This window comes from Coregonus lavaretus, assembly GCF_964263955.1.
Source record: "Coregonus lavaretus genome assembly, chromosome: 7".
Classification (NCBI taxonomy): Eukaryota; Metazoa; Chordata; class Actinopteri; order Salmoniformes; family Salmonidae; genus Coregonus; species Coregonus lavaretus.
The window spans coordinates 57,384,159-57,410,117 of NC_139994.1; the positions used below are offsets into that span (position 1 = coordinate 57,384,159).

Genomic DNA, 25,959 nt, shown 5'->3' on the forward strand with positions numbered 1-25,959 from the left:
CTTGATTTAGCTTGTCTGTTACAATGGAACCAATCAACTAGTCCCAAAAGTGCAAACTCTTGCTAAATCAAGCCCACCTCAAGTACCTGTATGTATTTCACCCAGGTCTGGTAGAAATGCCATGAAATATAACGAATGCCCATTTGTGCCACAAAAACGCTTGAGCCGACAAGGCTTCATACTTTTCATACCGCTCAGGAAGGAGACGCGTTCTGTCTCCTAGAGATGAACGTACTTTGGTATGAAAAGTGCAAATCAATCCCAGAACAACAGCAAAGGACCTTGTGAAGATGCTGGAGGAAACGGGTACAAAAGTATCTATATTCACAGTAAAACAAGTCCTATATCGACATAACCTGAAAGGCCGCTCAGCAAGGAAGAAGCCACTGCTCCAAAACCGCCATAAAAAAGCCAGACTACGGTTTGCAACTGCACATGGGGACAAAGATCGTACTTTTTGGAGAAATGTCCTCTGGTCTGATGAAACAAAAATAGAACTGTTTGGCCATAATGACCATTGTTATGTTTGGAGGAAAAAGGGGGATGCTTGCAAGCCGAAGAACACCATCCCAACCGGGAAGCACGGGGGTGGCAGCATCATGCTGTGGGGGTGCTTTGCTGCAGGAGGGACTGCTGCACTTCACAAAATAGATGGCATCATGAGGAAGGAAAATTAGTGGATATATTGAAGCAACATCTCAAGACATCAGTCAGGAAGTTAAAGCTTGGTCGCAAATGGGTCTTCCAAATGGACAATGACCCCAAGCATACTTCCAAAGTTGTGGCAAAATGGCTTAAGGACAACAAAGTCAAGGTATTGGAGTGGCCATCACAAAGCCCTGACCTCAATCCTATAGAACATTTGTGGGCAGAACTGAAAAGGCGTGTGCGAGCAAGGAGGCCTACAAACCTGACTCAGTTACACCAGCTCTGTCAGGACGAATGGGCCAAAATTCACCCAACTTATTGTGGGAAGCTTGTGGAAGGCTACCCGAAACGTTTGGCCCAAGTTAAACAATTGAAAGGCAATGCTACCAAATACTAATTGAGTGTATGTAAACTTCTGACCCACTGGGAATGTGATGAAATCAATAAAAGCTTAAATAAATCATTCTCTCTACTATTATTCTGACATTTCACATTCTTAAAATAAAGTGGTGATCCTAACTGACCTAAGACAGGGAGTTTTTTACAAGGATTAAATGTCAGGAATTGTGAAACTGAGTTTAAATGTATTTGGCTAAGGTGTATGTAAACTTCCGACTTCAACTGTACATCCTAAAAAAGATGAGGCTGTCGGCACACTGGGATTTTGTGTCCGAGAATTTTAGATGCAGCCAATGCTTTTTCAATGCCAGTCATTCATTGCCGGATGAATGAAAACGCTTAATGATTGTCCGACCCCAAAAAACCCCACAAATGGTCAGAAAATAGTTGACTTGAGTACTGTTGACGGACAGAAACGGACAATGATGTACGTCATATACGAGTGGGGTGTGTCTAGTCTAAAGGAACAAACGAGTGGGGTGTGTCTGTGGGAGAGATAGCATTTGTGTGTGTATCACAAGTTGTTGATAGCATTACCAGGCGGTGGTCTTTCTCGCCATAGGATTAACTATGTCATTTCTAATTTTGTATAACTGTCTCTCACTCACTCACTCACTCAGATGTGATCAAGCTGCAGTTGGTGGAGGCGGGCCTTGTGGAGTGTCTGTTCGACGTGGTGGCTCACACCGTGGACGGGGAGAGGGAGGAGGATGTGGCCCAGCTCAAGACTGCTTCCGATCTGATGGTGCTGCTGCTGCTGGGAGGTACTACACACACACATCACGGTTTTCGTTAGCCGGCAATTGCAGTCTTTTGGGCAAAAAATTATATGAGAAGACGGTAAATACAAATTACCGGGAGAAGAAAAACCGGGAGGTTCTAAAACAAACGGACAACTAGGAAAAGCTCAAACCAAGTTTATTCACCCACTGGATCAAACAGCTGAAAAGACAAAGACATATTTACACCAGCTCTGGTATTTAAACCTTCCTCCTATGCTGAGTCTCCTCTTTACACATCTGGACAGCCAATACATATATGTTGCTAGACATGACTTTAGTGATGCCTGTTCTTTCTCACTTAATCTGACATGACCTCGTCCCAAATTCCTCACGGCTGTCCTGTTGACTGGAACCAGACTGTGGTATCCATAGGATACCTGATGTCTAACAATAACATGTTCTGACACAATGCAAACGTTCTGCATTCCCCTCTCTCCCTCAGTAACATAAGGATATTTCAAGTGTAGAAGTCAGAACCCATCAAAAGGGTCATTTGCATAATTTTGTGGAATTAAATTGGCCTGTGTGTGTTTTCGTTAGTCGTCGTGTATCTTAGTTATACAACACACCTATCAAACGCTCACAGCATACAGAGCCTATTTTGAGCGGGATTTCTCCTGCAGCTCCTCAGCTGGTTTCTGCTGGAGTAAAACATGCTTTTGTAAGCATACACCAAGTTCCTATTCACCCTTCATTGACCCCAACATATACATTCCTTATACATGTAAAGTAATCTATAAGTTATAGTATGGTAACATTAAGTATATTTCAGGATAGAATCCAACACCATTCAAGTGCAGGCAACAGGCTATCGTCGCGTCACCAACCACTTTACAATGTGAGCTGGAGGCAGTATGCATTTTGAAAACATACTATGAGGCATGTCTCCATGGTATGATTTTGCCTATAGGCTACTTTGAAGCAAGGTAAGACATGCCTCATAATCTGAAATAAAACATTAAGGTTTCAAACAGTTAAGTGTGTTTTAAAAATGCTTCAAAGACTTCATAGGCAGCGCGTGAGTTTCAAGTTTGGGGAAGCTTACAATTGATCCTACCATTTCTACCAGTTATGATTTTAATATGCGCATTTTCGTGGAACAGTTTCATTTCAATAATAACATTATGGTATCTCAAAATCATTGCGTGGTTAATCATAAAAATCAGAATTTAAAATTGATAAAAATCAAAAAGTTAAGTCAACTAATGCAAGATTGCCAGCTTCTGGGGAGACTCTCCTATATCTTCGCCACACACCCCTCCCCCTTGTCTCAACATTTGAAATTATACTCGACACATTATCTTCACATATTTTATATGCTTTTCACTGACAGCCGCAACTCAAAAATCAGCTAGGCCTATTGCCACACGCGCTGGCAATAGACCTACGAACTTGTGATTTGAAACAATCCGCAGCTATTTTTGTTAAAGAAGCTAATGATCCTCGATTCCTCTGTGGCTAAGTTGTGCTTTCTGGTGAAGTATTTTGAATGATTTTATTTATTTCTGTATAGACAGGAGTAATTATATAATTTTGGCAGATGTATTTCTATTTACTGCCCTATTGGACCCACAGCTATGTCATTTCTCTCCTGGTTCTATTGGTTTTCATATCAACTTTCTTTCGTGGTCCAGAAGCCAAAGGCACAATTCTAGTCATATTTGCAACCCCATCCTAGTTGTTGCATCTTTAGATTCCCCCTCTAAGTTTCTAACAACGATTTTTCCGTTTTTCAAGCATGTACTTCATCAGGCCAAATGACAGACAGGGAGAAATAGAGTGAGAGAGTGACTAAGAAAAGTGTAGGAAGAAAGAGCAGGTTGGAGAAGGAAGGAAGAGATTAGGGAATGAAAAGACAGGTGTGGGACGATGAAGTCTTCAGATGGATTCAGCCTCACTTTGAGCGGAATGATGGAGAATACATTTTTCATCCATTTGAGAATATTTTATGACAACCGAATGTAACTGAGAATGTTTCATTTGTTCTGAACAGAACTACTCTTTATTTTTTTTGGTTTCGTTCCACTGTTCCGACCAACAAAGTACTGGTTTATTTTGTGCCTTTCTGTTCCTTTCATAACCTTTTAATTTTTTTAATTTGGCTCATTAAATTACTTCACCACTCAGTGCGGATAGAGCAGCTTGCTATGGGCAAGCTAGTTGTTATATGCGTGATGGACAGACAAGTGTAGGGCGCGAGATGCGACTGAAGATGTGCGGGTGGGGGAGATGGTAGAGGACAATGCTTGGCTAGGTCTCGTCTCTGAGGGATGATCCTCAGAGCCAGATTCTGATGACAGGTTGCCGTATCCTGGGTTGCTGGCATGCTGGGACTGATTTTAAAAAATGCTCATACTTTTAAAATAATGTTTCTGTTCCGGAACAGTATAGATCATTTTCGTTCCCGTTTCTGTTCCTCAAAACATAGCATTCTACTAGCCTTCCAATCTTCTCTTACCACTTCCAGTTATACTGAAGCCAAGAAGTAGGACATTTATCCTGTAACATTTTCTGCCAGAAACATGCATGCTTATTTGTGTGAGTGACATTTGTGTGTGTGGTCTGTGTTTTTTTGTTTAGTAAATAACTGCTGTGACATTTTATTTATGGCCTCTCTCCCCTCTGATGCAGTAGGCAGGTGTTTGTGTTGACACATCTCTCTCTCCTCAGATGAGTCCATGCAGAAGCTGTTTGAAGCGGGCAAGGGCAGCGTGTTTCAGAGGGTCCTGTCCTGGGTACCATCCCACAACCACCAGCTGCAGTTGGCAGGGGCACTGGCCATCGCCAACTTTGCCCGCAACGGTGAGGAGATTACTGCACATATTGCCCAAAGTAACAGTAACAGTATCCAGGCTCTGTCGTAGCCGGCCGCGACCTGGAGACCCATGGGGCGGCGCACAATTGGCCCAGTGTCATCCAGGGTAGGGGAGGGAATGGCCGGCAGGGATGTAGCTCAGTTGGTAGAGCATGGCGTTTGCAACGCAAGGGTTGTGGGTTCGATTCCCACGGGGGGCCAGTATGAAAAAAATTATGTATGCACTCACTTAACTGTAAGTCGCTCTGGATAAGAGCGTCTGCTAAATGACTTAAATGTAAATGTAACAGCCCAGTGGGCAAACCTGATGGAAATTAAGTCATTGCAATGTTGAAAGGACATCGTTGCCATGTTGAAATGACGGCGTTACCAAGTTGAAATGTTGTTGAAATGACGTTGTTGCAATGTTGAAATGACGTTGTTGAAATGATGCCGTTGCAATGTTGAACTGACATAATTTCAACCAGTTTTGCCTGCTGGGATAGGGAACCAACAAAATAGGTTATTCAGGATAAAACTGCCTTGACCTGCCTTTATATTGACTGTAATCCCATCACTCAAACTGGAAACATGTCATGTAGAACAGATACACTTCTCTCTCTAGTAGTAAGCACCACAACACCAGTAGATCAGGGTCCGTGTTGCTCAGTTGGTAGGGCATGGCGCTTGCAACGCCAGGGTTGTGGGTTCTATTTCCACAGGGGACCAGTATGAAAATGTCTGCACTTACTACTGTAAATCGCTCTGGATAAGAGCGTCTGCTAAATGACTAAAATATAACACTCAGATTCTAGAAGTACAGTGCATTCGGAAAGTATTCAGACCCTTTGACATTTTCCACATTTTGGTATGTTACAGCCTTATTCAAAAATGTATTACATTGTTTTTTGTTTTTTTTCATCAATCTACACACAATACCCCATAATGAAAAGACAAAAACTGAAATATCTTATTACATAAGTATTCAGACCCTTTACTCAGTAATTTGTTGAAGCACCTTTGGCAGCGATTACAGCCTTGAGTCTTCTTGGGTATAACGCTACAAGCTTGGCACACCTGTATTTGGGGAGTTTCTCCCATTCTTCTCTGCAGATCCTCTCAAGCTCTGTCAGGTTGGATGGGGAGCGTCGCTGCACAGCTATTTTCAGGTCTCTCCAGAGATGTTCGATCGGGTTCAAGTCCGGGCTCTGGCTGGGCCACTCAAGGACATTCAGAGACTTGTCCCGAAGCCACTCCTGCGTTGTCTTGGCTGTGTGCTTAGGGTCGTTGTCCTGTTGGAAGGTGAACCTTCGCCCCAGTCTGAGGTCCTGAGCGCTCTGGAGCAGGTTTTCATCAAGGATCTCTCTGTACTTTGTTCTGTTAATCTTTCCCTCGATCCTGACTAGTCTCCCAGTCCCTTCCGCTGAAAAACATCCCCACAGCATCATGATGCAGCCACTACCATGCTTCACCGTAGGGGTGGTGCCATGTTTCCTCCAGACGTGACGCTTGGCATTCAGGCCAAATAGTTCAATCTTGGTTTCATCATACCAGAGAATCTTGTTTCTTATGGTCTGAGAGTCCTTTAGGTGCCTTTTGGCAAAATCCAATCGGGCTGTTGTGCCTTTTACTGAGGCTTCCCTCTGGCCACTCTACTATAAAGGCCTGATTGGTGGAGTGCTGCAGAGATGATTGTCCTTCTGGAAGGTTCTCCCATCTCTACAGAGGAACTCTGGAGCTCTGTCAGAGTGACCATCGGGTTCTTGGTCACCTCCCTGACCAAGGCCCTTCTCCCCCGATTGATCAGTTTGGCCGGACGGCCAGCTCTAAGAAGAGTCTTGGTGGTTCCAAACTTCTTCCATATCTGTGCCTCGACACAATCCTGTCTCGGAGCTCTACGGACAATTCCTTCGACCTCGTGGCCTGGTTTTTGCTCTGACATGCACTGTCAACTGTGGGCCCTTATATAGACAGTTGTGTGCCTTTCCAAATAATGTCCAATCAATTGAATTTAACACCGGTGGACTCAAATTAAGTTGTAGAAACATCTCAAGGATGATCAATGAAAACAAGATCCACCCAAGCTCAATTTTGAGTCTCATAACAAAGGGTCTGAAATACTTATGTAAATAAGGTAATAATGTTTTTATTTTTAATACATTTGAAGAAAAATCTAAACCTGTTTTCGCTTTGTCATTATGGGGTATTGTGTGTAGGTTGAGGATTTTTATTTATTTAATCAATTTTAGAATAAGGCTGTAATGTAACAATGTGGAAAAAGTGAAGGATTCGGAATACTTTCCGAAAACACTGTATATAATGTAGAACAGGGAATTGGCTTTTGCACGTCCCTCCATTTTCTTCCATTTAGTCATGGTATTCCATTACTCCGCTACACCACAGAGTTTCATAAAACATGTTTTCCTGATTTAAAGTCTATTGTGGTCCCCCACCCCCAGATGGTAACTGCATCCAGATGGTGGAATCCGGCATCGTTCAGAAGCTGCAGGAGTTGCTGGATCGCCATGTGGAGGAGGGTAATGTCACCGTGCAGCACGCCGCGCTCAGCGCCCTGCGCAACCTGGCCATCCCTGGTGAGACTCCCAAGGCACTCCATGCATGATTGAGTATACTGTCAATGTTCTACAGTGAGGGGAAAAAGTATTTGATCCCCTGCTGATTTTGTACGTTTGCCCACTGAAAAAGAAATGATCAGTCTATAATTTTAATGGTAGGTTTATTTGAACAGTGAGAGACAGAATAACAAAAAAAAATCCAGAAAAACGCATGTCAAAAATGTTATTAATTGATTTGCATTCTAATGAGGGAAATAAGTATTTGACCCATCTGCAAAACATGACTTAGTACTTGGTGGCAACACCCTTGTTGGCAATCACAGAGGTCAGACGTTTCTTGTAGTTGGTCACTAGGTTTGCACACATCTCAGGAGGGATTTTGTCCCACTCCTCTTTGCAGATCTTCTCCAAGTCATTAAGGTTTCGAGGCTGACGTTTGGCAACTTGAACCTTCAGCTCCCTCCACAGATTTTCTATGGGATTAATGTCTGGAGACTGGCTAGGCCACTCCAGGACCTTAATGTGCTTCTTCTTGAGCCACTCCTTTGTTGCCTTGTCCGTGTGTTTTGGGTCATTGTCATGCTGGAATACCCATCCACGACCCATGTTCAATGCCCTGGCTGAGGGAAGGAGGTTCTAATGTTTCCACCTCCATGTTTGACGGTGGGGATGGTGTTCTTGGGGTCATAGGCAGCATTCCTCCTCCTCCAAACACGGCGAGTTGAGTTGATGCCAAAGAGCTCGATTTTGGTCTCATCTGACCACAACACTTTCACCCAGTTCTCCTCTGAATCATTCAGATGTTCATTGGCAAACTTCAGACGGGCATGTATATGTGCTTTCTTGAGCAGGGGGACCTTGCGGGCGCTGCAGGATTTCAGTCCTTCACGGCGTAGTGTGTTACCAATTGTTTTCTTGGTGACTATGGTCCCAGCTGCCTTGAGATCATTGACAAGATCCTCCCGTGTAGTTCTGGGCTGATTCCTCACCGTTCTCATGATAATTGCAACTCCACAAGGTGAGATCTTGCATGGAGCCCCAGGCCGAGGGAGATTGACAGTTCTTTTGTGTTTCTTCCATTTGCGAATAATCGCACCAACTGTTGTCACCTTCTCACCAAGCTGCTTGGCGATGGTCTTGTAGCCCATTCCAGCCTTGTGTAGGTCTACAATCTTGTCCCTGACATCCTTGGAGAGCTCTTTGGTTTTGGCCATGGTGGAGAGTTTGGAATCTGATTGATTGATTGCTTCTGTGGACAGGTGTCTTTTATACAGGTAACAAGCTGAGATTAGAAGCACTCCCTTTAAGAATGTGCTCCTAATCTCAGCTCGTTACCTGTATAAAAGACACCTGGGAGCCAGAAATCTTTCTGATTGAGAGGGGGTCAAATACTTATTTCCCTCATTAAAATGCAAATCAATTTATAACATTTTTGACATGCGTTTTTCTGGATTTTAAAATTATAGACTGATCATTTCTTTGTCAGTGGGCAAACGTACAAAATCAGCAGGGGATCAAATACTTTTTTCCCTCACTGTATATGACTCATAGGTTCAAGGCAAGTCTTTAACATTCATTTCCTGTCAGAAGTGCATCCCCTGCATGTTTTTGTAATCTGTGGGTGGGGGCAGGTCTTGGCAAATGCAACTACAAACAAGTACAGGAAAGCACTTTTGACTAGAAGTTAAGTTCCTTCTTTGAGCCTTAGGTTAATATTGGTTGAATACAATAGTTACTAAGTTAGTATATTGTTTATTTATGGTGTCAGCTAAGAGCTTAATTGAAGTGTAGAAACAAAGCAGATTATACATCTCTGAGGAGGGAGAACAGTTTGAATGGATTTCTTTATTTGACATGTTTAATCTTTTATTTATCATCTTTCCCTTAGTGGTGAACAAGGCTAAAATGCTGTCAGCTGGTGTGTCAGATACAGTGTTGAAGTTCCTCCCGTCAGAGATGCCTCCTGTCCAGTTCAAACTGCTGGGGACATTACGCATGCTCATCGACACGCAAGGTAGAACATCTTTATAACACCTACAGTTGAAGTCGGGAAGTTTACATACACCTTAGCCAAATACATTTCAACTCAGTTTTTCACAATTCCTGACATTTTAATCCTAGTAAAAATTCCCTGTCTTAGGTCAGTTAGGATCACCACTTTATTTTAAGAATGTGAAATGTCAGAATAATAGTAGAGAGAATTTTTTATTTCAGTTTTTATTTCTTTCATCACATTCCCACTGGGTCAGAAGTTTACATACACTCAATTAGTATCTGATAGCATTGCCTTTAAATTGTTTATCTTGGGTCAAACGTTTCGGGTAGCCTTCCACAAGCTTCCCACAATAAGTTGGGTGAATTTTTCAGTGTAAACTTCCGACTTCAACTGTATATAGCACATTTAATACACTGTAAAATAACTTCCTAATGATGCCCTAACCATCGGTCTGTGCCGCATGCTCTATTTAAATGGACCAGAATCAGTCACAGGTGTGAATGTTTCAACCCATAAATTCTGCAGAAAGATATAAAGGAACATTTTCCGAAATAGAGGCTAGAAGGCTTTCCTACTGATGCTCTAAACTTGAATTGTTCCGTACCTGACTCTTTGTCCTGAAATTGATCAGTATCAACTGCAGGTGCAAATATTTTTTTTTAATTATTCAGCATAGTTAGATAGGATTTTTAAATATTTTTTTACAGTCTTGTTCCATCGCTGCAACTACGAACTCGGGAGAGGCGACGGTCGAGAGCCATGCGTCCTCCGAAACACGACCCTGCCAAGCCGCACTGCTTCTTGAAACACTGCTCGCTTAACCAGGAAGCCAGCCGCACCAATGTGTCGGCGGAAACACCGTACAACTGGCGACCGTATCAGCCCGCCACAGCAGTCGCTAGAGCGTGATGGGACAAGGACATCCCGGCCGGCCAAACCCTCCCCTAACCCGGACGACGTTGGGCTAATTGTGCGTCGCCTCATGGGTCTCCCGGTCGCGGCCGGCTACGACACAGACTGGGATCGAACCCGGATCTGTAGTGACGCCTCAAGCACTGCGATGCTGTGCCTTAGACCGCTGCGCCACTCGGGAGGCCATAGATAGGAAAGTTAGATAGGAATGTACAGTCCACAAAAAAGGCTATGAATGCAATATGTTTTCTGCCAAACGTTGTTGAATCTTCATCAAATAGTGGTTTGGTTGGGGAGGACCGGACAAGGCCAAGTGCAGTCCAGTTGGATCCAAAGTGACATGGAGATCGATGGCATCCATCTTTGATTGAGTCGCTATGGACCGGAGTGTCACAGTGAGATGTTGACAGAGTGTTAAAATAGCAGGCAACTCAACATGATAGGACATTATGACAAATACGAGAAAGTACTCATTGTTACCAAGAATTGATCCATTTTAAATAAAAATTCAATTTTGGGGGGAATCATTTCAAGAACCCAGTCATTTCAGTGTATATACCAGAGAGCTACCAATTGTAAATAGGGCTGTAAAATAAAGCGTTACCTGTTGTTTTTTCCCCAGCGGATGCGGCAGTCCAGCTGGGGACCAATGCCAAGCTGGTGGCGTGTCTGGTAGAGTGGTGTGAGGCCAAGGACCATGCAGGAGTCGTGGGAGAGTCCAACAGACTGCTCTCAGCTCTCATCCGCCACAGCAAATCAAAGGTTAGGGCCAGCTGCAATGGAAACACACACTGTCTGTGACTGGCTGGCAGGATGTCTGACTGCGACCACAGAATACATCCTGACTCATACCTGAACTGTTCTCTCTCTCTCTCACACACACACTGAATTGATATGTTGTCTTTAGGTTTCATTATTCATAAAGGGGAACAACGGAGTGTGAATCATGGTCTAACTTCATGAAATACGATCTTCCTTGTTGGTTCATTCCTAGAACTAGTGTTGGGAGTTCTGCTACATTTCCCATCTGGTCTCATCTCAGGGGAGAATGACTCCGGTGCAACTTGGACTGGTTTTCTCCTTCTAATCTGTATATTTGTGACCTCCAGGCTCTAAAAGTGTCCGTCCTATTTGCAGACCACTAGATCGAATAGAACCCCTGTGGCAGCACTAGAGATGTCCTTCCTACGCACGGTACAATAGTCATGTATCATTTAGAGCAGGGGTGGACTGGCCTAGTGGCCTCTCCTGGAAAGTCACTGGGTGTGCAGGTTTTTGCTCCCACCCTGCTCGAACTAACACACCTGATTTCAGCTAATCAGTCCTGATGAGCAGCGATTTAGAATTGTGCCCCATTGAAATGTCTTGTTTGTTCATTTGTTTGTTTGTTTTGTGGTTTTAGGACGTCGTAAAAACAGTCATCCAGGGGGCAGGCGTGAAGCACTTAGTAGTCATGGCGACGAGCGAACACATGATCATGCAGAACGAGGCGCTGGTGGCTCTGGGCCTCATCGCCGGGTTGGACCTGGGTAAGGGTCAGGGGTCACCGTCAGGTTCATGATGTCACAGTGCAGCCTAATTCTAACTACTGTGTTAGCCACATGGTTTTGTAAGGGCCAGATTGGTAGCACTTCCTTTGACAGAGCCTGGGTCGTGTTCAGTAGGGCATACTGTAGTAAAATGTTTAGAAATTGAAAAAAAACTGTTTCTATTTCCATGCTTACTGAACATGACCCGATGTATTGCATGGCTAGAATCAACTGAAAGTAGTTTCATGCACAGGGCGAGTTAGAACCATACAATGGAAAGCAATTTGGACCTAGTGAGACGCACTGTATAAATGGAATTCACTGTTGAAGCATTTGTAACGGGGTGCTCAATACACCCTTTCTCAGAAGCAAAGCATTGACTCTGGTGGGGCATTGAAATGCATTAAAACAATTGGACAAATGAGTCTGTCACTTACAGTAAGTGTGTTTTTCATGGTTTCAGTGGGGGCTGAGAAGGACTTTGTCGGGGCTGGCCTGGTGCAGGTGCTCCACAAGCTGCTCTCAGACGAGAGGACCGCCCCGGAGATCAAATACAACTCCATGATCATCATCTGTGCGGTCATGGGCTCAGGTAAAAGGGGCGGACACTTTGAAGACATAAGACACAGCTTCTGCTCCAATATCCAAACTAAGGCATAGCACAGAGTGGGATACTAGTATGGACATTGGGATGTAGCTGAATGTTCTGGTTGAAAGATTTCTGAATGAGACCTGCTGTTCTCTTTCCCTCCTCCAGAGCCACTCCATAAAGAAGTACAGGGCCTGGCCTTCATCGACGTGGTCTCCAAGCTGCGGTCGCACGAGAACAAAACGGTGTCCCACCAGGCGTCGCTCACAGAGCAGAGGCTAACGGCACAAAGCTAAAGGACTCTAACTCCCACAATCCCCCACTCCCCCCAATGCCTGCCTCATAGCCAATCCCTGCCTCCCTTCTCTCTCTCTCTCCAGAACCTCCCTATGTGTGTCCCATCGTCACGTGCCAAGGTATCCTGTCCCTTTCCCCTGTCAACAGCCAGCTGCTCCAGCTAAAACGTACCCCCCCCCCCTGCCTTACAGCCTGCCTTTAGCCTGCCGCTGCTCACGCATGCATACTCCATAATAAAGACAAGACAGCCTTTTCTTTCTGCAATAGATAAACATACAAAGAGAGAACACTTTTTATGATGACCATCGCTGTGATACCCGTTCAATTCAATAACTCACCATAAAAGTTACAAAAACAATACAAAATAACAAACAACGGGCGTTAGGGTGGTCTGAACTAAGCAGCCATGCATCCATCCTGTGTCCCATGTTAGCTTGAGTGCCAGCCGAGTTGAAGACGACATGCATGTTTTAGTCCAGTTGGTGTATCCATGTTCATTTTGACCCTCTCACGTACCCAAAACCACAGCCCTGGGCAGATCTTCCAGAGCTGAGTAGAGTTCAGTCATGTTTGTACTTAAACTGGCATTTGAAAGGAGTTTGCTTGATAATCCCAACCAATCGCTCTCTCTTCCCTTAACTTTCATACAAACCTGACTAAACTCAACTCACTGTCTCAAACAACCTACCTTACTGTCCCCAACAACCTTAGTGTTATATCAGGGGTATGTTCAGAATGGTGAAATGTTACAGAATGTTCAGATGTAAATATATTATGTAGAACAGATGTGACCTTCTGTCGAGTAGAATAGGGGATCGTGTTAACTAAATGTGTTACATTTCTATCTGCAATGTTGTAAACGTTTAACCCCAACTGAACATACCCCAGGCTAGGGCTCCACTAGCACATACAAGTTCTCACCTGACATTGAGGAATCCTGCGTAGGTTAGAAGTTAGAACCCCCAGATGAACATGGTCACGCCCTTCCTGGTCTCTGTGAGAGTGTACAGTGAAGCAGTCAGCCATACCAGGTGTGTAGTATATGTATGTGTGGATTTTTGCCTTTATGATGAGCTGGGTGTGCCAGGGAAGACCAATGGGGGGTGTTCCAGGTCATCTTTTTTTGCAGTAGAGCTGCACATTTCAGAAGATTTCTGTATCATATTAATGTGGTTCCTAAGTTATTTAACACTTCTCCAGGTGTTGAGATCTGATAATCTATGTAATGTGACTGCAAAAGAGATGACCTGGAACGTCGTTTCACATAGTCACTATGGTCTCCCTGACAGCTACACTGAACCTCCCCATAATCCTGTCAGAATGGGCCAGTCCGGACAGCCAGAGAAGATCCCCGTCTACGTGTGGTACTGCTCTATGGTTTCTCCCAGCCAGCGCTTTGTTTGCATGTGTGATTGTTTCTCTCCCACTCCAAGTATCGAAAACATGCCCATTCCAGCATGTTGGATACTGCGTTAGGCACCGTCTGGTGACATAGGCGTTTTTTAAAATATAAATTATTTGTTTACTATCGTCTTGTTCGATTTTTTTTTTTTTTTTTTTGTCAGGTATGAATGGTAATTTCAGATTTGTAACCTTACAAAGACACAATCCAATCAAGATGTAACTACAAACTAACTGCATTACGATATTATAAACATACATGTTTGTTGTAAATGTCATTGAGTTGTACATTTGGAAGATTAACTCAAACAGATCATTAAAGATGATTGCTGGCTATAGTGTATTCTCTGTTTTTCCTAGAGTTTGTACTGCATATTATGGAACGCCGTTTTTGTCTTTGCGTGTCAAAAAAGATACACGTCAAATAACACTATTTGACGCTATTGTAAACACATCGTTGGTGGCCGGTGTGTGCTTGTTTGCAGACTTTTTTTGTACAGCTTTGACAGTGCTACTGATCCTAGTGGTGGCGCTTGGCTTGCACATGCAAAATCAGCACACACAACATCTATAATAAAATTGTATTATTTGACGTGTCAAATTAAAAGTCTGCAAACAAGCACACCGGCCACCAACGATGTGTTTACAATAGCGCGTTGGTAACGACCGAATGGAAACGTGTTTGTGAGCATTTGAAATAAGATCCGGAACAAACAAGCAGGATCAAAAATGTTTGCAAATATCTTTGATACATAAATTATTAGCAATTTCTGGGGTAGCTAGCTATCGTTAACTTAATCTGGCTGGTGTGCCAACTCCTCAGTAAGGAGAGTAGCTATTGGCTGTCCTAAAAGTCGCTAAATGACGTCATCACCTTATTAGCATAATTGGCCATGTGCATTTAATTGTGATGGACCCTGTAGGAGAGAGGAATAACGTCGTGGGAGAGACAAAAAGTGAGTAAAAAACACCCTAAATATGTTTAGAAATACAAATGAACTTTCTTCTGTCGATTCTTGCTTTTATGTCACAATGCCAACCCTCCTCCTTTATCCGGGCTTGGGACCGGCAAAAGTGACCCAAAAGAGACACAGGCGGAGTTACTTATTTCTTGATTTTTTTGCATGCTTCCCGCATGCGCGATTCATTTGCAGTCTGGACGCGGAGGGGTGAACATCTCCTGCTCTGACTGCAGCTGGGAGGGTCTGCAGCATGCCTAAGGCACGTTCACGCAGATGAGCAGGGACCCTGGGCATCTTTCTTTTGGTGTTTTTCAGAGTCCGTAGAAAGGCCTCTTTAGTGTCCTAAGTTTTCATAACTGTGACCTTAATTGCCTACCGTCTGTAAGCTGTTAGTGTCTTAACGACCGTTCCACAGGTGCATGTTCATTAATTGTTTGTGGTTCATTGAACAAGCATTTGAAACAGTGTTTAAACCCTTTACAATGAATCTGTGAAGTTATTTGGATTTTTACTAATTATCTTTGAAAGACAGGGTCCTGAAAAAGGGGCGTTTCTTTTTTTTACTGAGTTTAGTAAGAAGAGGGTGTCTTTCATATTATTGATAAGCAGCTCTAATCATGTTTCATTCATTGTGTCAAACAGGGTTTCCTGAGTGCATTGGCAAGGGCTATGGTGTCACCTAGGCCGCATTCCATTCCATATGGTTGTCCCCTCCCATCTATCTTTGTTCACTCCCCATCATGGATCTGAGACAATTATGTTAGGGGTAAGCAGAAGCCCCATCTAGAATAGAATGCAGCTTCACATGCCAGGCTTTGAGGCGCTCCGATAGGCCTGGCAAACATACTGTAAGTAGTTTTGACAGTGGTGATAATGTCCATTGATCAGATGAACACCTTTGTCACCGTTTCTGATTAGAAATAGTTCCATCTGAGGGACTGGCAAAAGCACCATTGACCAAAACATGAATGCGTAATGGAGTCTGACATAGAAAGAGGATGCCAAATCACTTTCTGTCTTGTCCCTTCTTTATTAGCAATTATTAATAATTAGCACTAACAATGTCAACAGGTCAACAAAAATAAAGACCTGGGTCAAATACATTGATACTTGAAGTTTGCTTGATTTAGCTTGTCTGTTACAATGGAACCAATCAACTAGTCCCAAAAGTGCAAACTCTTGCTAAATCAAGCCCACCTCAAGTATTTGAAAGTATGTGAAGTACCTGTATGTATTTCACCCAGGTCTGGTAGAAATGCCATGAAATATAACGAATGCCCATTTGTGCCACAAAAACGCTTGAGCCGACAAGGCTACAGCAGTTCAAAGCAAACGTGACTTGAAGGCTGCGACTACTGTACATTTGCATTCTAGCACCATTACTCTCTTCCCTAAGCTCAGTGTCGCCACAAATACAGCTACCATTTTACTGTTAAAAATACCTGTCAATAAAAACTTCTGTACATCATCATGAAATGAGAATCCTTGCCATTGTGATAGGCATGCAGTGCATTTACAAACACCCCCCATCGCCAAAGTTTTTTTTTGTTTTCATTATTTTCTGTACATTTCTACACAGTGTTTACCACATGGATGGAACCCCATGGAACAAAAGGGATGCAACTTTCCCAAAATTCCCAGGTTTTCCAGAAATCCTGATTGGAGGAATCTTCCAACCGGGTTTTCTGGAAAACCTGGGAATTTGGAGAAAGTTACTGGAATTTTTCAACCCCAAACACATCTTTAAAAAGGATCAGAATGTGCCAGTCATCATGAAGGAATATGGTGCAGGTGGTATCAGGAATAATTCCCAGTTCTAGCAGGCTTCTAGCATCTTTTGATGCTCCGAGACTGGCGTAGCCATGCTGAAGAGACCTTAGGACAAACAGACATCAAGGTCAGACACAGCTCTTAAAACAAACTAATCATAGTCCCAGTACTACTGGGGCCAACCTTAAGAAAACATGGTTGTATTTGCGACAAAAGTGCACTATAACCATTACGCTCAGCTAGGTGACTTGGTAGTGATCCTTACCTGTGCGTTCCTGGGTGAAGACGGGCCGCGACATCAGGTAAATAAACTACACAGAAAGAAAAAGGAAGGTTTAAAACGTGTTCCTTTTATTACATAAGAGCAAAGCCAGGGAGGTGGTGCATTCAGAATGCCTGAAGTTGTCAAATGTTATCAAGTGTTTTTCAGTCCCACTCTGCTGCATATTCAATAGTGTTCACAATACTCTGGAACCACATGTTAAATTCAATTTACATTTGAATTTTCGGTGAACATGTAATGCATCCTGAATACACCCCTGGTGGATACATTTGGTGGGAATTGGGCAGGGAGGCAAAGAGTGATGGCTTGGCTCAGGGCATCAGTGGCCGAGGGATCTGAGGGAAGTTGGGCATTATTCTGAAACTGTTTCCATTCTTCATTACTACAGGATCTGGGTTGAACTGATGGGTGAAGGAAATGGGTCATGTCCTTAAATCTATTGGCAGACTGCCACCAACAGTGAGCTAGTTAAGCCTCCATCTTAGCCTGACATTTTGGTTCACATACCCATATGAATGGTATACGTCAGGGATCATCAACTAGATTCAGCCGCGGGCCAATCTTTTTCTTGAGCGGATGGTCGGGGGCCAGAACATAATACAAAAATATATTTTTAGACTACCAATTGACAGCAAGAAGCCTAAACGGATATAATATTTGACTAAAACAATCATTTCAAACCTTGTCCTGCGTAGGGTTCCATCTTTCGGATGGGACGTTAAAAATGGGGGATTTTACGTCTGTGGTCATTAAAAATCCCAATGGCGCTTATTGTAAGAGTAGGGGTGTTCACCCCGGTGTCATGGCTAAATTCCCCTCATTCCTGATTGGCATATATCACTCCTCACCTGTCCACCTGATAGCTGATGTGTGGTGAGAGTTCGGGCACAAAAATGGTCGCCATGCATCACTGTGGTGGGTGCAGCTCATTGATGGTGGATGAGGTGAGTTTCCCCCTACTATGTAAAGCGCTTTGAGTACATCAGTTGGTAGAAAAGCGCTATATAAATCCAATCTATTATTATTTGTATACGATCACATATGTCCCTCTATTATGCGTGGGAATACTTGGGAACAGATTTCCTAAATTAAAATCACTTAAGAGCTGATTTCCTGGTGTTTTTACAGTCTTATGCCCAACAATGAAAAATGTTCTTTTTTTTTTTTCTCAGAAAACTTGGGGGGCCAAATAAAACACAATCGATCTATAATCCTAATGTCCCTGCCAGAGTTGTAATCCCTGATACTGATCTGGGGCTACTTTGTATTAATGTTAACAGACTGTTATCAATGAAAAGGGGGTCTTGCAGGGTCTGGGCTGTGGTAAATCATTCACTACACAGTGACTACTACTGATTCACTGAGGACAACACCCACCGGCTACAGTTCATACGGAGGACAACAACAACACCCATCGGCTACAGTTCATACACGCTCGCAAGCACGTTCCTCACGCGTAGTATGCAGACCCTTTCTTTCCAGAGTGAGGCGGGGGGGCGGTGCATGGAGAGAGAGAGGGCGGGGGCACTCTGACGAAGCATGGGGGAGGAAAAATGAAGCGTGAGTTGGCATGGCGATGGTGTGACAAAGTGGCATTGTGACACAGCTACCCTGCCAGGGATGTGGACGTGGGGGTTGGCATGAGTGAGTGGGGGGGGTGCTGTGCTTCTGTCTCCTAGCTGAGTGGCCAGCTAGGAGTGGCAGAGCGCAGAACCTTTGCGAAATGACTCATTCAAACTAGGAGGTTAAGTTAGGTACCAGAGCAAAGTCAAAGAAACTACACATAAAAGTTATACTCTGGATCTAGGCTGATTATGTATTTGAAAAACTAGTAAGAACCTTGTAAAATGCAGATTTAGTGGTTACAATCATCAATACTGTTGAACTTCTTTCTTCATTTTAAGAGTAGGAGTTCAATTCCACCATTTTCTAAAATGTCTTTCACCATTGTTACATTTACAGAAGCTTGATACATATGGCGCAATATCTTCTTACTTCATTCTATGCCAAATATAATGAAGCACTTTTTCTAAAATACTGTCTGGTTTTGAAAATGTGATTCCAAATTCCCTCGTCAAAGGATTTCCATGACGTAGTAGTGCAAGTTTAGTCTACATGGTGGCACACTTAGATTTTCAATGCTGCTATGTCTATGGAGTGTCAAAATCAATAATGAATCCAGTTAATAAAAAGTTGTAGGGAATGAGGAAATACATAAGATGTGATAGAATGAACTTGAGAGACGTTAATTTGAAGTATTTGATATTTTTCTCACCAGCTTGCTCTCACAGCTTCGATGTCACTGACTAAGTTTTGTGCCAAGCATATTCCAAATATCTGTAAAAGAAAGATAATTATGAATGTGATGTCTGTTGTAATTAAATGATGTTTTCATTAGCATAGAAATATACAGTACCAGTCAAAGGTTTGGACACCTACTTATTCAAGAGTTTTTCTTTATTTTTACTATTTTCTACATTGTAGAATAATAGTGAAGACATCAAAACTATGAAATAACACATATGGAATCATGTAGTAACCAAATAAGTGTTCTTCAAAGTAGCCACCCTTTGCCTTGATGACAGCTTTGCACACTGCCTTTTATTGCAGCTGTGTAATGATCATGCTGTTTAATTAGCTTCCTCATATGCCACATCTGTCAGGTGGATGGATTATATTGGCTAAGGATAAATTCTCACTAACAGGGATGTAAACAAATTTGTGCACAACATTTGAGAGAAATATGCTTTTTGTGCATATGGAACATTTCTGGGATCTTTTATTTCAGCTCATGCATGAAACATGGGACCAACACTTTACTTTGCAATTATATTTTTGTTCAGTGTATAAATGTTTATATTGTCACATACACTGGATAGTTGCAGTGAAATGTGTTGTTTTACAGGGTCAGCCATAGTAACCAGTGACTGAGTCACATGCAAGCTTCTCTGCTCTTCTACAATACTTATAGCATATACACAGTGTACAAAACATTATGAACACCTGCTCTTTCCATGACAGACTGACAAGGTGAAAGCTATGATCCCTTATTGATGTAAATTGTTAAATCCACTTCAATCTGGGGAGGAGACAGGTTAAATAAATATTTGTAAGCCTTGAGACATGGATTGTGTATGTGTGCCATTCAGAGGGTGAATGGGCAAGACAAAATATTTAAGTGCCTTTGAACAGGCGCACCGGTTTATGCCAAGAACTGCAATGCTACTGTGTTTTTCACACTCAACAGTTTCCTGTGTGTATCAAGAATGGTCCACCACCAAAAGGACATCCAGCCAACTTGACAACTGTGGGAAGCATTGGAGTCAACATTGGCCAGCATCCCTGTGGAACGCTTTCAACACCTTGTCACCCTGCTGAGACAAGTTAATGTTCTGAATCGGAGAGTAGCTGGCCCTTTCTACAATAGGCTGAAAGTAGTGAAATAAATGTTTCTCTCACCTGTAACAACGCAACTCCTATGAAGATCCCAGCCACTACTGTCAGGTTGTCCTGTAACCACTTCTCAAACTGTGGCACGCAGCCTTTCACATGGATGTAGGTCTTCTGTTCTGCGTCCTACAACAAGGGACAGTAACATGTTTATTAGAGGGAGCTCGTTAGCCTGCAAATGGCATATACAACCATATGTGATCATTTATTATATAACCCTTTTATAATATAATTTGACTTTCTATATTCTCAGAAATATCTCTTAGACGCCATCATAATAAAGGCCACTAACTATATCAAGGAAATATGTAGAAGGAAAAAGGAAGGCGGTAGAGAGGGAAAGAGGAGAGAAATGGAACAGCACTCACCGTTTTGGCTCGTACGTCATAGCCGCACTGTGTGTTTATCACATCCTCCTAATGAAGAGAAATAGAAGTGTTATCAGAAAAAGCAGATGTCAACTGTCATCATAACCCTGACCACCACTGATAATACCACTGACACACATGACCATTTCCTGTTCAAAAGATGGACCGTTTTTTGGTCGGACAATCATCATCCGTTGTCATTCAGCCGGCAACGGATGACTCCCAATTAAAAAGTATTGGCTCTATCTGAAAGTCTCGGACACAAAATCCCAGTGTGTTGGCACCCTTAACTTTGGTGCCAGTCTGAGAAATGGGTTTTGCCGTCTCATAGATACTGTCATCGGCACTAACCAAATACTGGAAAACCATGTAAATCTGTATTTTCAGTGACTACAGTACTCATTCATTTCAATGTATACAGATGTAGGATCTTCATTTGACCACTCTTTTGTTGCAGAGAATTTTCCTGCACAGTAGGAAATGCAAACTTGTAGTGTAGTTGAGGTTAAAAAAGGCTTCTAAAGTTTGTAATTTCCACTTTAAAATGTCAGACTTGACTTGTCGAACCCCATGACCCATGTCTCTGACCAACCCTCCCTAGCCCCTGTGAGAGTTCCTTACCGCAGGGTCCTTGGTGCAACAGGAGAAGGGGACCCCACATTTCTCTCGGCTGGGGTTGGTGTCCGTGCAGTTAAAATAGATGTTGAGGTTCCAGTCGTCTGCTCCGAATGCGCCGCAACAATCCCACTAAGGAGAAGAAAGCAGAGAAGAAGAGAACATCAATAACACATCCATGTTTTTTTAACCTTTAATTATCCAGGTCCCATTGAGATCAGGATACCTATTTTACCCCACAACACATGCACACACACTGCTCTTCTGCAGCGGTATCATACATTGTGAAAACAAAGAGGTCCAATGTTTAGAGGGGATAACTTTGTATTGAATTCCTCTCTCGTCTCACACAGTATCAGTGTGAGACGAGAGAGTGTGACTGACAGAGATTGGGGAAGGCTTGACAACAATGCCCGTATTCACAAAGTGTCTCTGAGAAGGAGTGCTGATCTAGGATGAGTTTTGCCTTTCAGACCCTAATGAATAACAAAGGGGGGTGAACTGATCCCAGATCAGCATTCCAACTCAAAGTTGCTTTGTGAATAGAGGCCCAGATGGAATACGATCTGGGAGTCATATGGTCAGTGTCGCCACAAGCGTCTCTGCCAACCAGTTGGCTACACTAACAAAGGCCTGCCACTGAATAGAGAAACTGACTAAGACCAATCCAGCTCCAGAGAGGAGATTCTACTCAAGAAAGCCCTTGTGAATTCAATAAAAATGTGGGCTAAAGCATATCAAATCATTTACTGTAACAATATAAGAAACCTGAGTGACGATTTTAAGACACATTCTTAAGTGAAGCAAAACAACTTTAATGAAGACTTTATGAATAATGTATTACAGTAGATCATATTTAATGTTTTATTACACAGCAAGCTGTTGCACTGTAAGTAATTCAGCATAACTCTAAAATGGCAATCTCACAAGCAGGGTAGGCTTAATAGCTTTAGCACGTAATAATAATTTGACGATGTGATTAGCAGCCCAATAAGGAAACAGGGTTTAGCTAGTGCTGGGGTAAATTCTCATTAGCCATCCACTGTTTAGCTCCCTTCCTTTTCATTTTGTCTGTATAAAGGCATTTATAGGTCACATTTAGGTCATAGGTGCTTAAGACTATGATTTGTCTTGAGAAGTACATACCCTTTACACACAGAGCAATAAAACATTTTCCAAACACATTTGAAACAAGCTGGAACAAATATAGGGATCAATTATGATACACATGTACAACATTATTAATTTGACACACAACCTAAGTACAGCATGGTAGTAACTGCAGTTTCACAGCAATCTAATGAGTTCATTGATTAGGTTCAAGAGAGACAAATACCAGTAGACACTGAGGCCCTCAAGGACTTGCCCTCTCCTGCAATATCTACTGTAAGTCTTTGAAGTGTTTAAAACAAGCAATCTCGATTTCAGTAACTTAGCCTATGGAGGCCACAGTTCGTTTTGGTTCCAGTGTCCCGGGTGGGTGGAGATTTCCCTTTAGTGCCAGTGGTGGCTGGTGCCACCAAATTGGAGGACGGGCTCATTGTAATGGCTGGAATGGAATAAATGGAAAGGTTTCAAACACATCATTCTGTCACATCCTGTTTCCATGTGGTTGATACTGTTCCATTTATTCCATTCCAGTCTTAACTATGAGCCTTCCTAGCTTCTGCAACAATTACAGAATCTATACTCCGCTAACCTCATTGCCAAAGGCAATCAAATATGAACACCACCACTGTGAACACCTGCACTCATTTAGCTGCTCTGTGAATGTTCCCCCATGTATCTCAAGTGTGATGAGAGAGTTGCAGTCCTCTTTTACCTGTCTCAGGTTAGAGCACTGATACTCTGGTTTGTCACATCTCAACCCAGAAACTGTTAACTTGATGTCTTTACGCCCTTGGGATCCACAAAGTACTCTGATCGCCTCCTGTGTCAGCCAAGTGCAGTACAACTTTAATATCTTGAGGAGGAATGTGGCTCGTCATTAAGGCTTCTGATGCATACAGTGAGGGAAAAAAGTATTTGATCCCCTGCTGATTTTGTACGTTTGCCCACTGACAAAGAAATGATCAGTCTATAATTTTAATGGTAGGTTTATTTGAACAGCGAGAGACAGAATAACAACAACAAAATCCAGAAAAACGCATGTCAAAAATGTTATAAATTGATTTGCATTTTAATGAGGGAAATAAGTATTTGACCCCCTCGCAATCAGAAAGATTTCTGGCTCCCAGGTGTCTTTTATACAGGAAACGAGCTGAGATTAGGAGCACACTCTTAAAGGGAGTGCTCCTAATCTCAGTTTGTCACCTGTCACCCCTCCTTTAAGGATTAATGCCCTGGATGGGCAGCCATTGGGCATGGGCTTCATTACGCTCCTGACACAGAGCGTCACCCTCCAGATTGGAGTCTTCCACACTGAAACCATTCAACTCATTGAACTCTCATCCCCCAAACAGCCACTCATCCTCGGACACCCCTGGCTTTGTCATCATGACCCTGCCATCTCGTGGCGACAAGGTGAACCACTGTCCTGGTCTTCTATCTGCTTCACCAGCTGTCTCAGCCTACCCTGCAGAGTCACCACCATTGAGGACTCTGCCTCTGCAGTGCCACCCACTATACCATCTGAATACTCACAGTACAGCAATGTCTTCAACAAAATCAAGGCCTCCACTCTGCCACCACATCACCCAGTGGACTGTGCTATTGACTTACTCCTTGGAGTGTCCCCACCGAAGGGCCGTGTTTACCCCCTATCTATCTCAGAAAATGAGGCAATGGAGAACTACATTGAAGAAGCACTAGAAAACGGTTTCTTCACCGTTCTCATGATCATTGCAACTCTACGAGGTGAGATCTTGCATGGAGCCCCAGGCCGAGGAAGATTGACAGTTATTTTGTGTTTCTTCCATTTGCAAATAATCGCACCAACTGTTGTCACCTTCTCATCAAGCTGCTTGACGATGGTCTTGTAGCCCATTCCAGCCTTGTATAGCTCTACAATCTTGTCCCTGACATCCTTGGAGAGCTCTTTGGTCTTGGCAATGGTGGAGAGTTTGGAATCTGATTGATTGATTGCTTCTGTGGACAGGTGTCTTTTATACAGGTAACAAACTGAGATTAGGAGCACTCCCTTTAAGAGTGTGCTCCTAATCTCAGCTCGTTACCTGTATAAAAGACACCTGGGAGCCAGAAACTTTCTGATTGAGAGGGGGTCAAATACTTATTTCCCTCATTAAAATGCAAATGAATTTATAAAATTTTTGACATGCGTTTTTCAGGATTCTTTTGTTGTTATTCTTTCTCTCACTGTTCAAATAAACCTACCATTAAAATTATAGACTGATCATGTCTTTGTCAGTGGGCAAACGTAAAAAATCAGCAGGGGATCAAATACTTTTTTTCCCTCACTGTAGTTTGAATTCAGTGAGAAATTGCATCCCGCTTAAAATGGAAGACAGTCTCTGACTATCTGACCAGTTGGCATAACCAGTGATTTAGCAACCCGCAGCACTCTATAGATTTTCAGAGATAAGATTTGCCTGACCATCTGCATCAAATATTGTTACAGTTACGGTCTTCTCTGGCGAGCCTCGTCTTATAACAAGAAAACGAAAACACCATGGCCATTCATCACTGCTGGAAAACGATGCCATTCAAGTGAATATGTACACTGTGTAGCCTTTCACAACTCACGATTAAGCTTGCCAAACTTGTTCAACTCAAGTTCAACAGAGGAGAGGTTTTGCTGCACACTAAGAGCCATGAGGAGCTAGGCCACTTGCTCATCATAAAGATGATTGACTATTCTCGCACTGAAATGAGTCAGACTGTTGTTCTTCCGAAGAGCTGAGCAGAGATGTACCATTTCATGGTGGGGAGGGACCAGAATAAATCCCAAACTTCAACGTATGGATTTTACAATTGGGAGATTTCAGTGTAGAGCACAGTATTTCATATTCTCCATCCTGCAAGTTGAGCCTTTTCACATGTAGCTCTACATACTTCTGTAAGTAAGGCTGTACTCCTTTTAACTCAATTGAGACTTAGGCTCTTAATTTGTCTATAGTTTAAGGCAATATGATAAGTTACATGTTTGGTAGAAACTACAATCTGAAAGCTCTATGCTTACATGGTTCTCAATCACGTCTCCAACAAAAGTATTATCATGTAGCTCATAGAGCCAATTTAACACACACAAACCACTACGATTCATGAATGACGTTGGGTAAGTCAATTGTTTTATCCAGTTTCGTAACTGGGAATCAGCTGGCAGGTCAATGTTGAATTCCTCCTTCAGGAAGCAACTAGTTTTTTCGTTAAACAGGCAAAATAGAAATGGCAAAATTGCATTTCCCAAGTTGATTGCAATTCCATCAGTAAATCCTTCCAATAGCTTGGTAATCCTTCTCTCTGACTCTTCCTCATCACACAGAGCCAATGCTGCGAAGAACTCTTGGAGGGTGAGGTGAGACAATGATAGCGCTGCGAAGAACACTTGGAGGGTGAGGTGAGCAAAGCTGTAATCAGTTTGGCAGCTGATTGTCTTCTTCAATAAGATCTTTATTCAAAAACAGTGATG

General features: G+C 42.8%; 2 protein-coding genes across 3 annotated transcripts in view; one reads left to right on the forward strand and one right to left on the reverse strand.

The window, feature by feature from the left end:
• Positions 1-1,469: 1,469 nt before the first annotated feature.
• LOC311132595 (rap1 GTPase-GDP dissociation stimulator 1-B-like) lies at positions 1,470-14,261 on the forward strand (the record flags this gene model as incomplete). The annotated part of the gene is made up of 9 exons (XM_084165848.1): positions 1,470-1,494; positions 1,668-1,811; positions 4,500-4,631; positions 7,083-7,217; positions 9,088-9,213; positions 10,730-10,869; positions 11,510-11,636; positions 12,100-12,228; positions 12,394-14,261. 9 exons carry the CDS (start codon positions 1,470-1,472, stop codon positions 12,519-12,521), a joined length of 1,086 nt encoding a protein of 361 aa, XP_084021974.1. The 3' UTR covers positions 12,522-14,261.
• Positions 14,262-15,891: 1,630 nt separating this feature from the next.
• LOC311133080 (tetraspanin-5-like) overlaps positions 15,892-25,959 on the reverse strand; it is a 37,541-nt gene continuing 27,473 nt past the window's right edge. For both annotated transcript variants that reach the window (XM_084166515.1, XM_084166516.1), the window contains 6 exons: positions 21,378-21,503; positions 20,757-20,804; positions 20,398-20,514; positions 19,214-19,275; positions 16,921-16,966; positions 15,892-16,760 (listed from right to left, as the gene is read on the reverse strand). In XM_084166515.1, the coding sequence (XP_084022641.1) occupies positions 16,954-16,966; positions 19,214-19,275; positions 20,398-20,514; positions 20,757-20,804; positions 21,378-21,503 (366 nt within the window). In that variant the 3' untranslated portion in view covers positions 15,892-16,760; positions 16,921-16,953. The remainder of the gene's footprint in view (positions 16,761-16,920; positions 16,967-19,213; positions 19,276-20,397; positions 20,515-20,756; positions 20,805-21,377; positions 21,504-25,959) is intronic.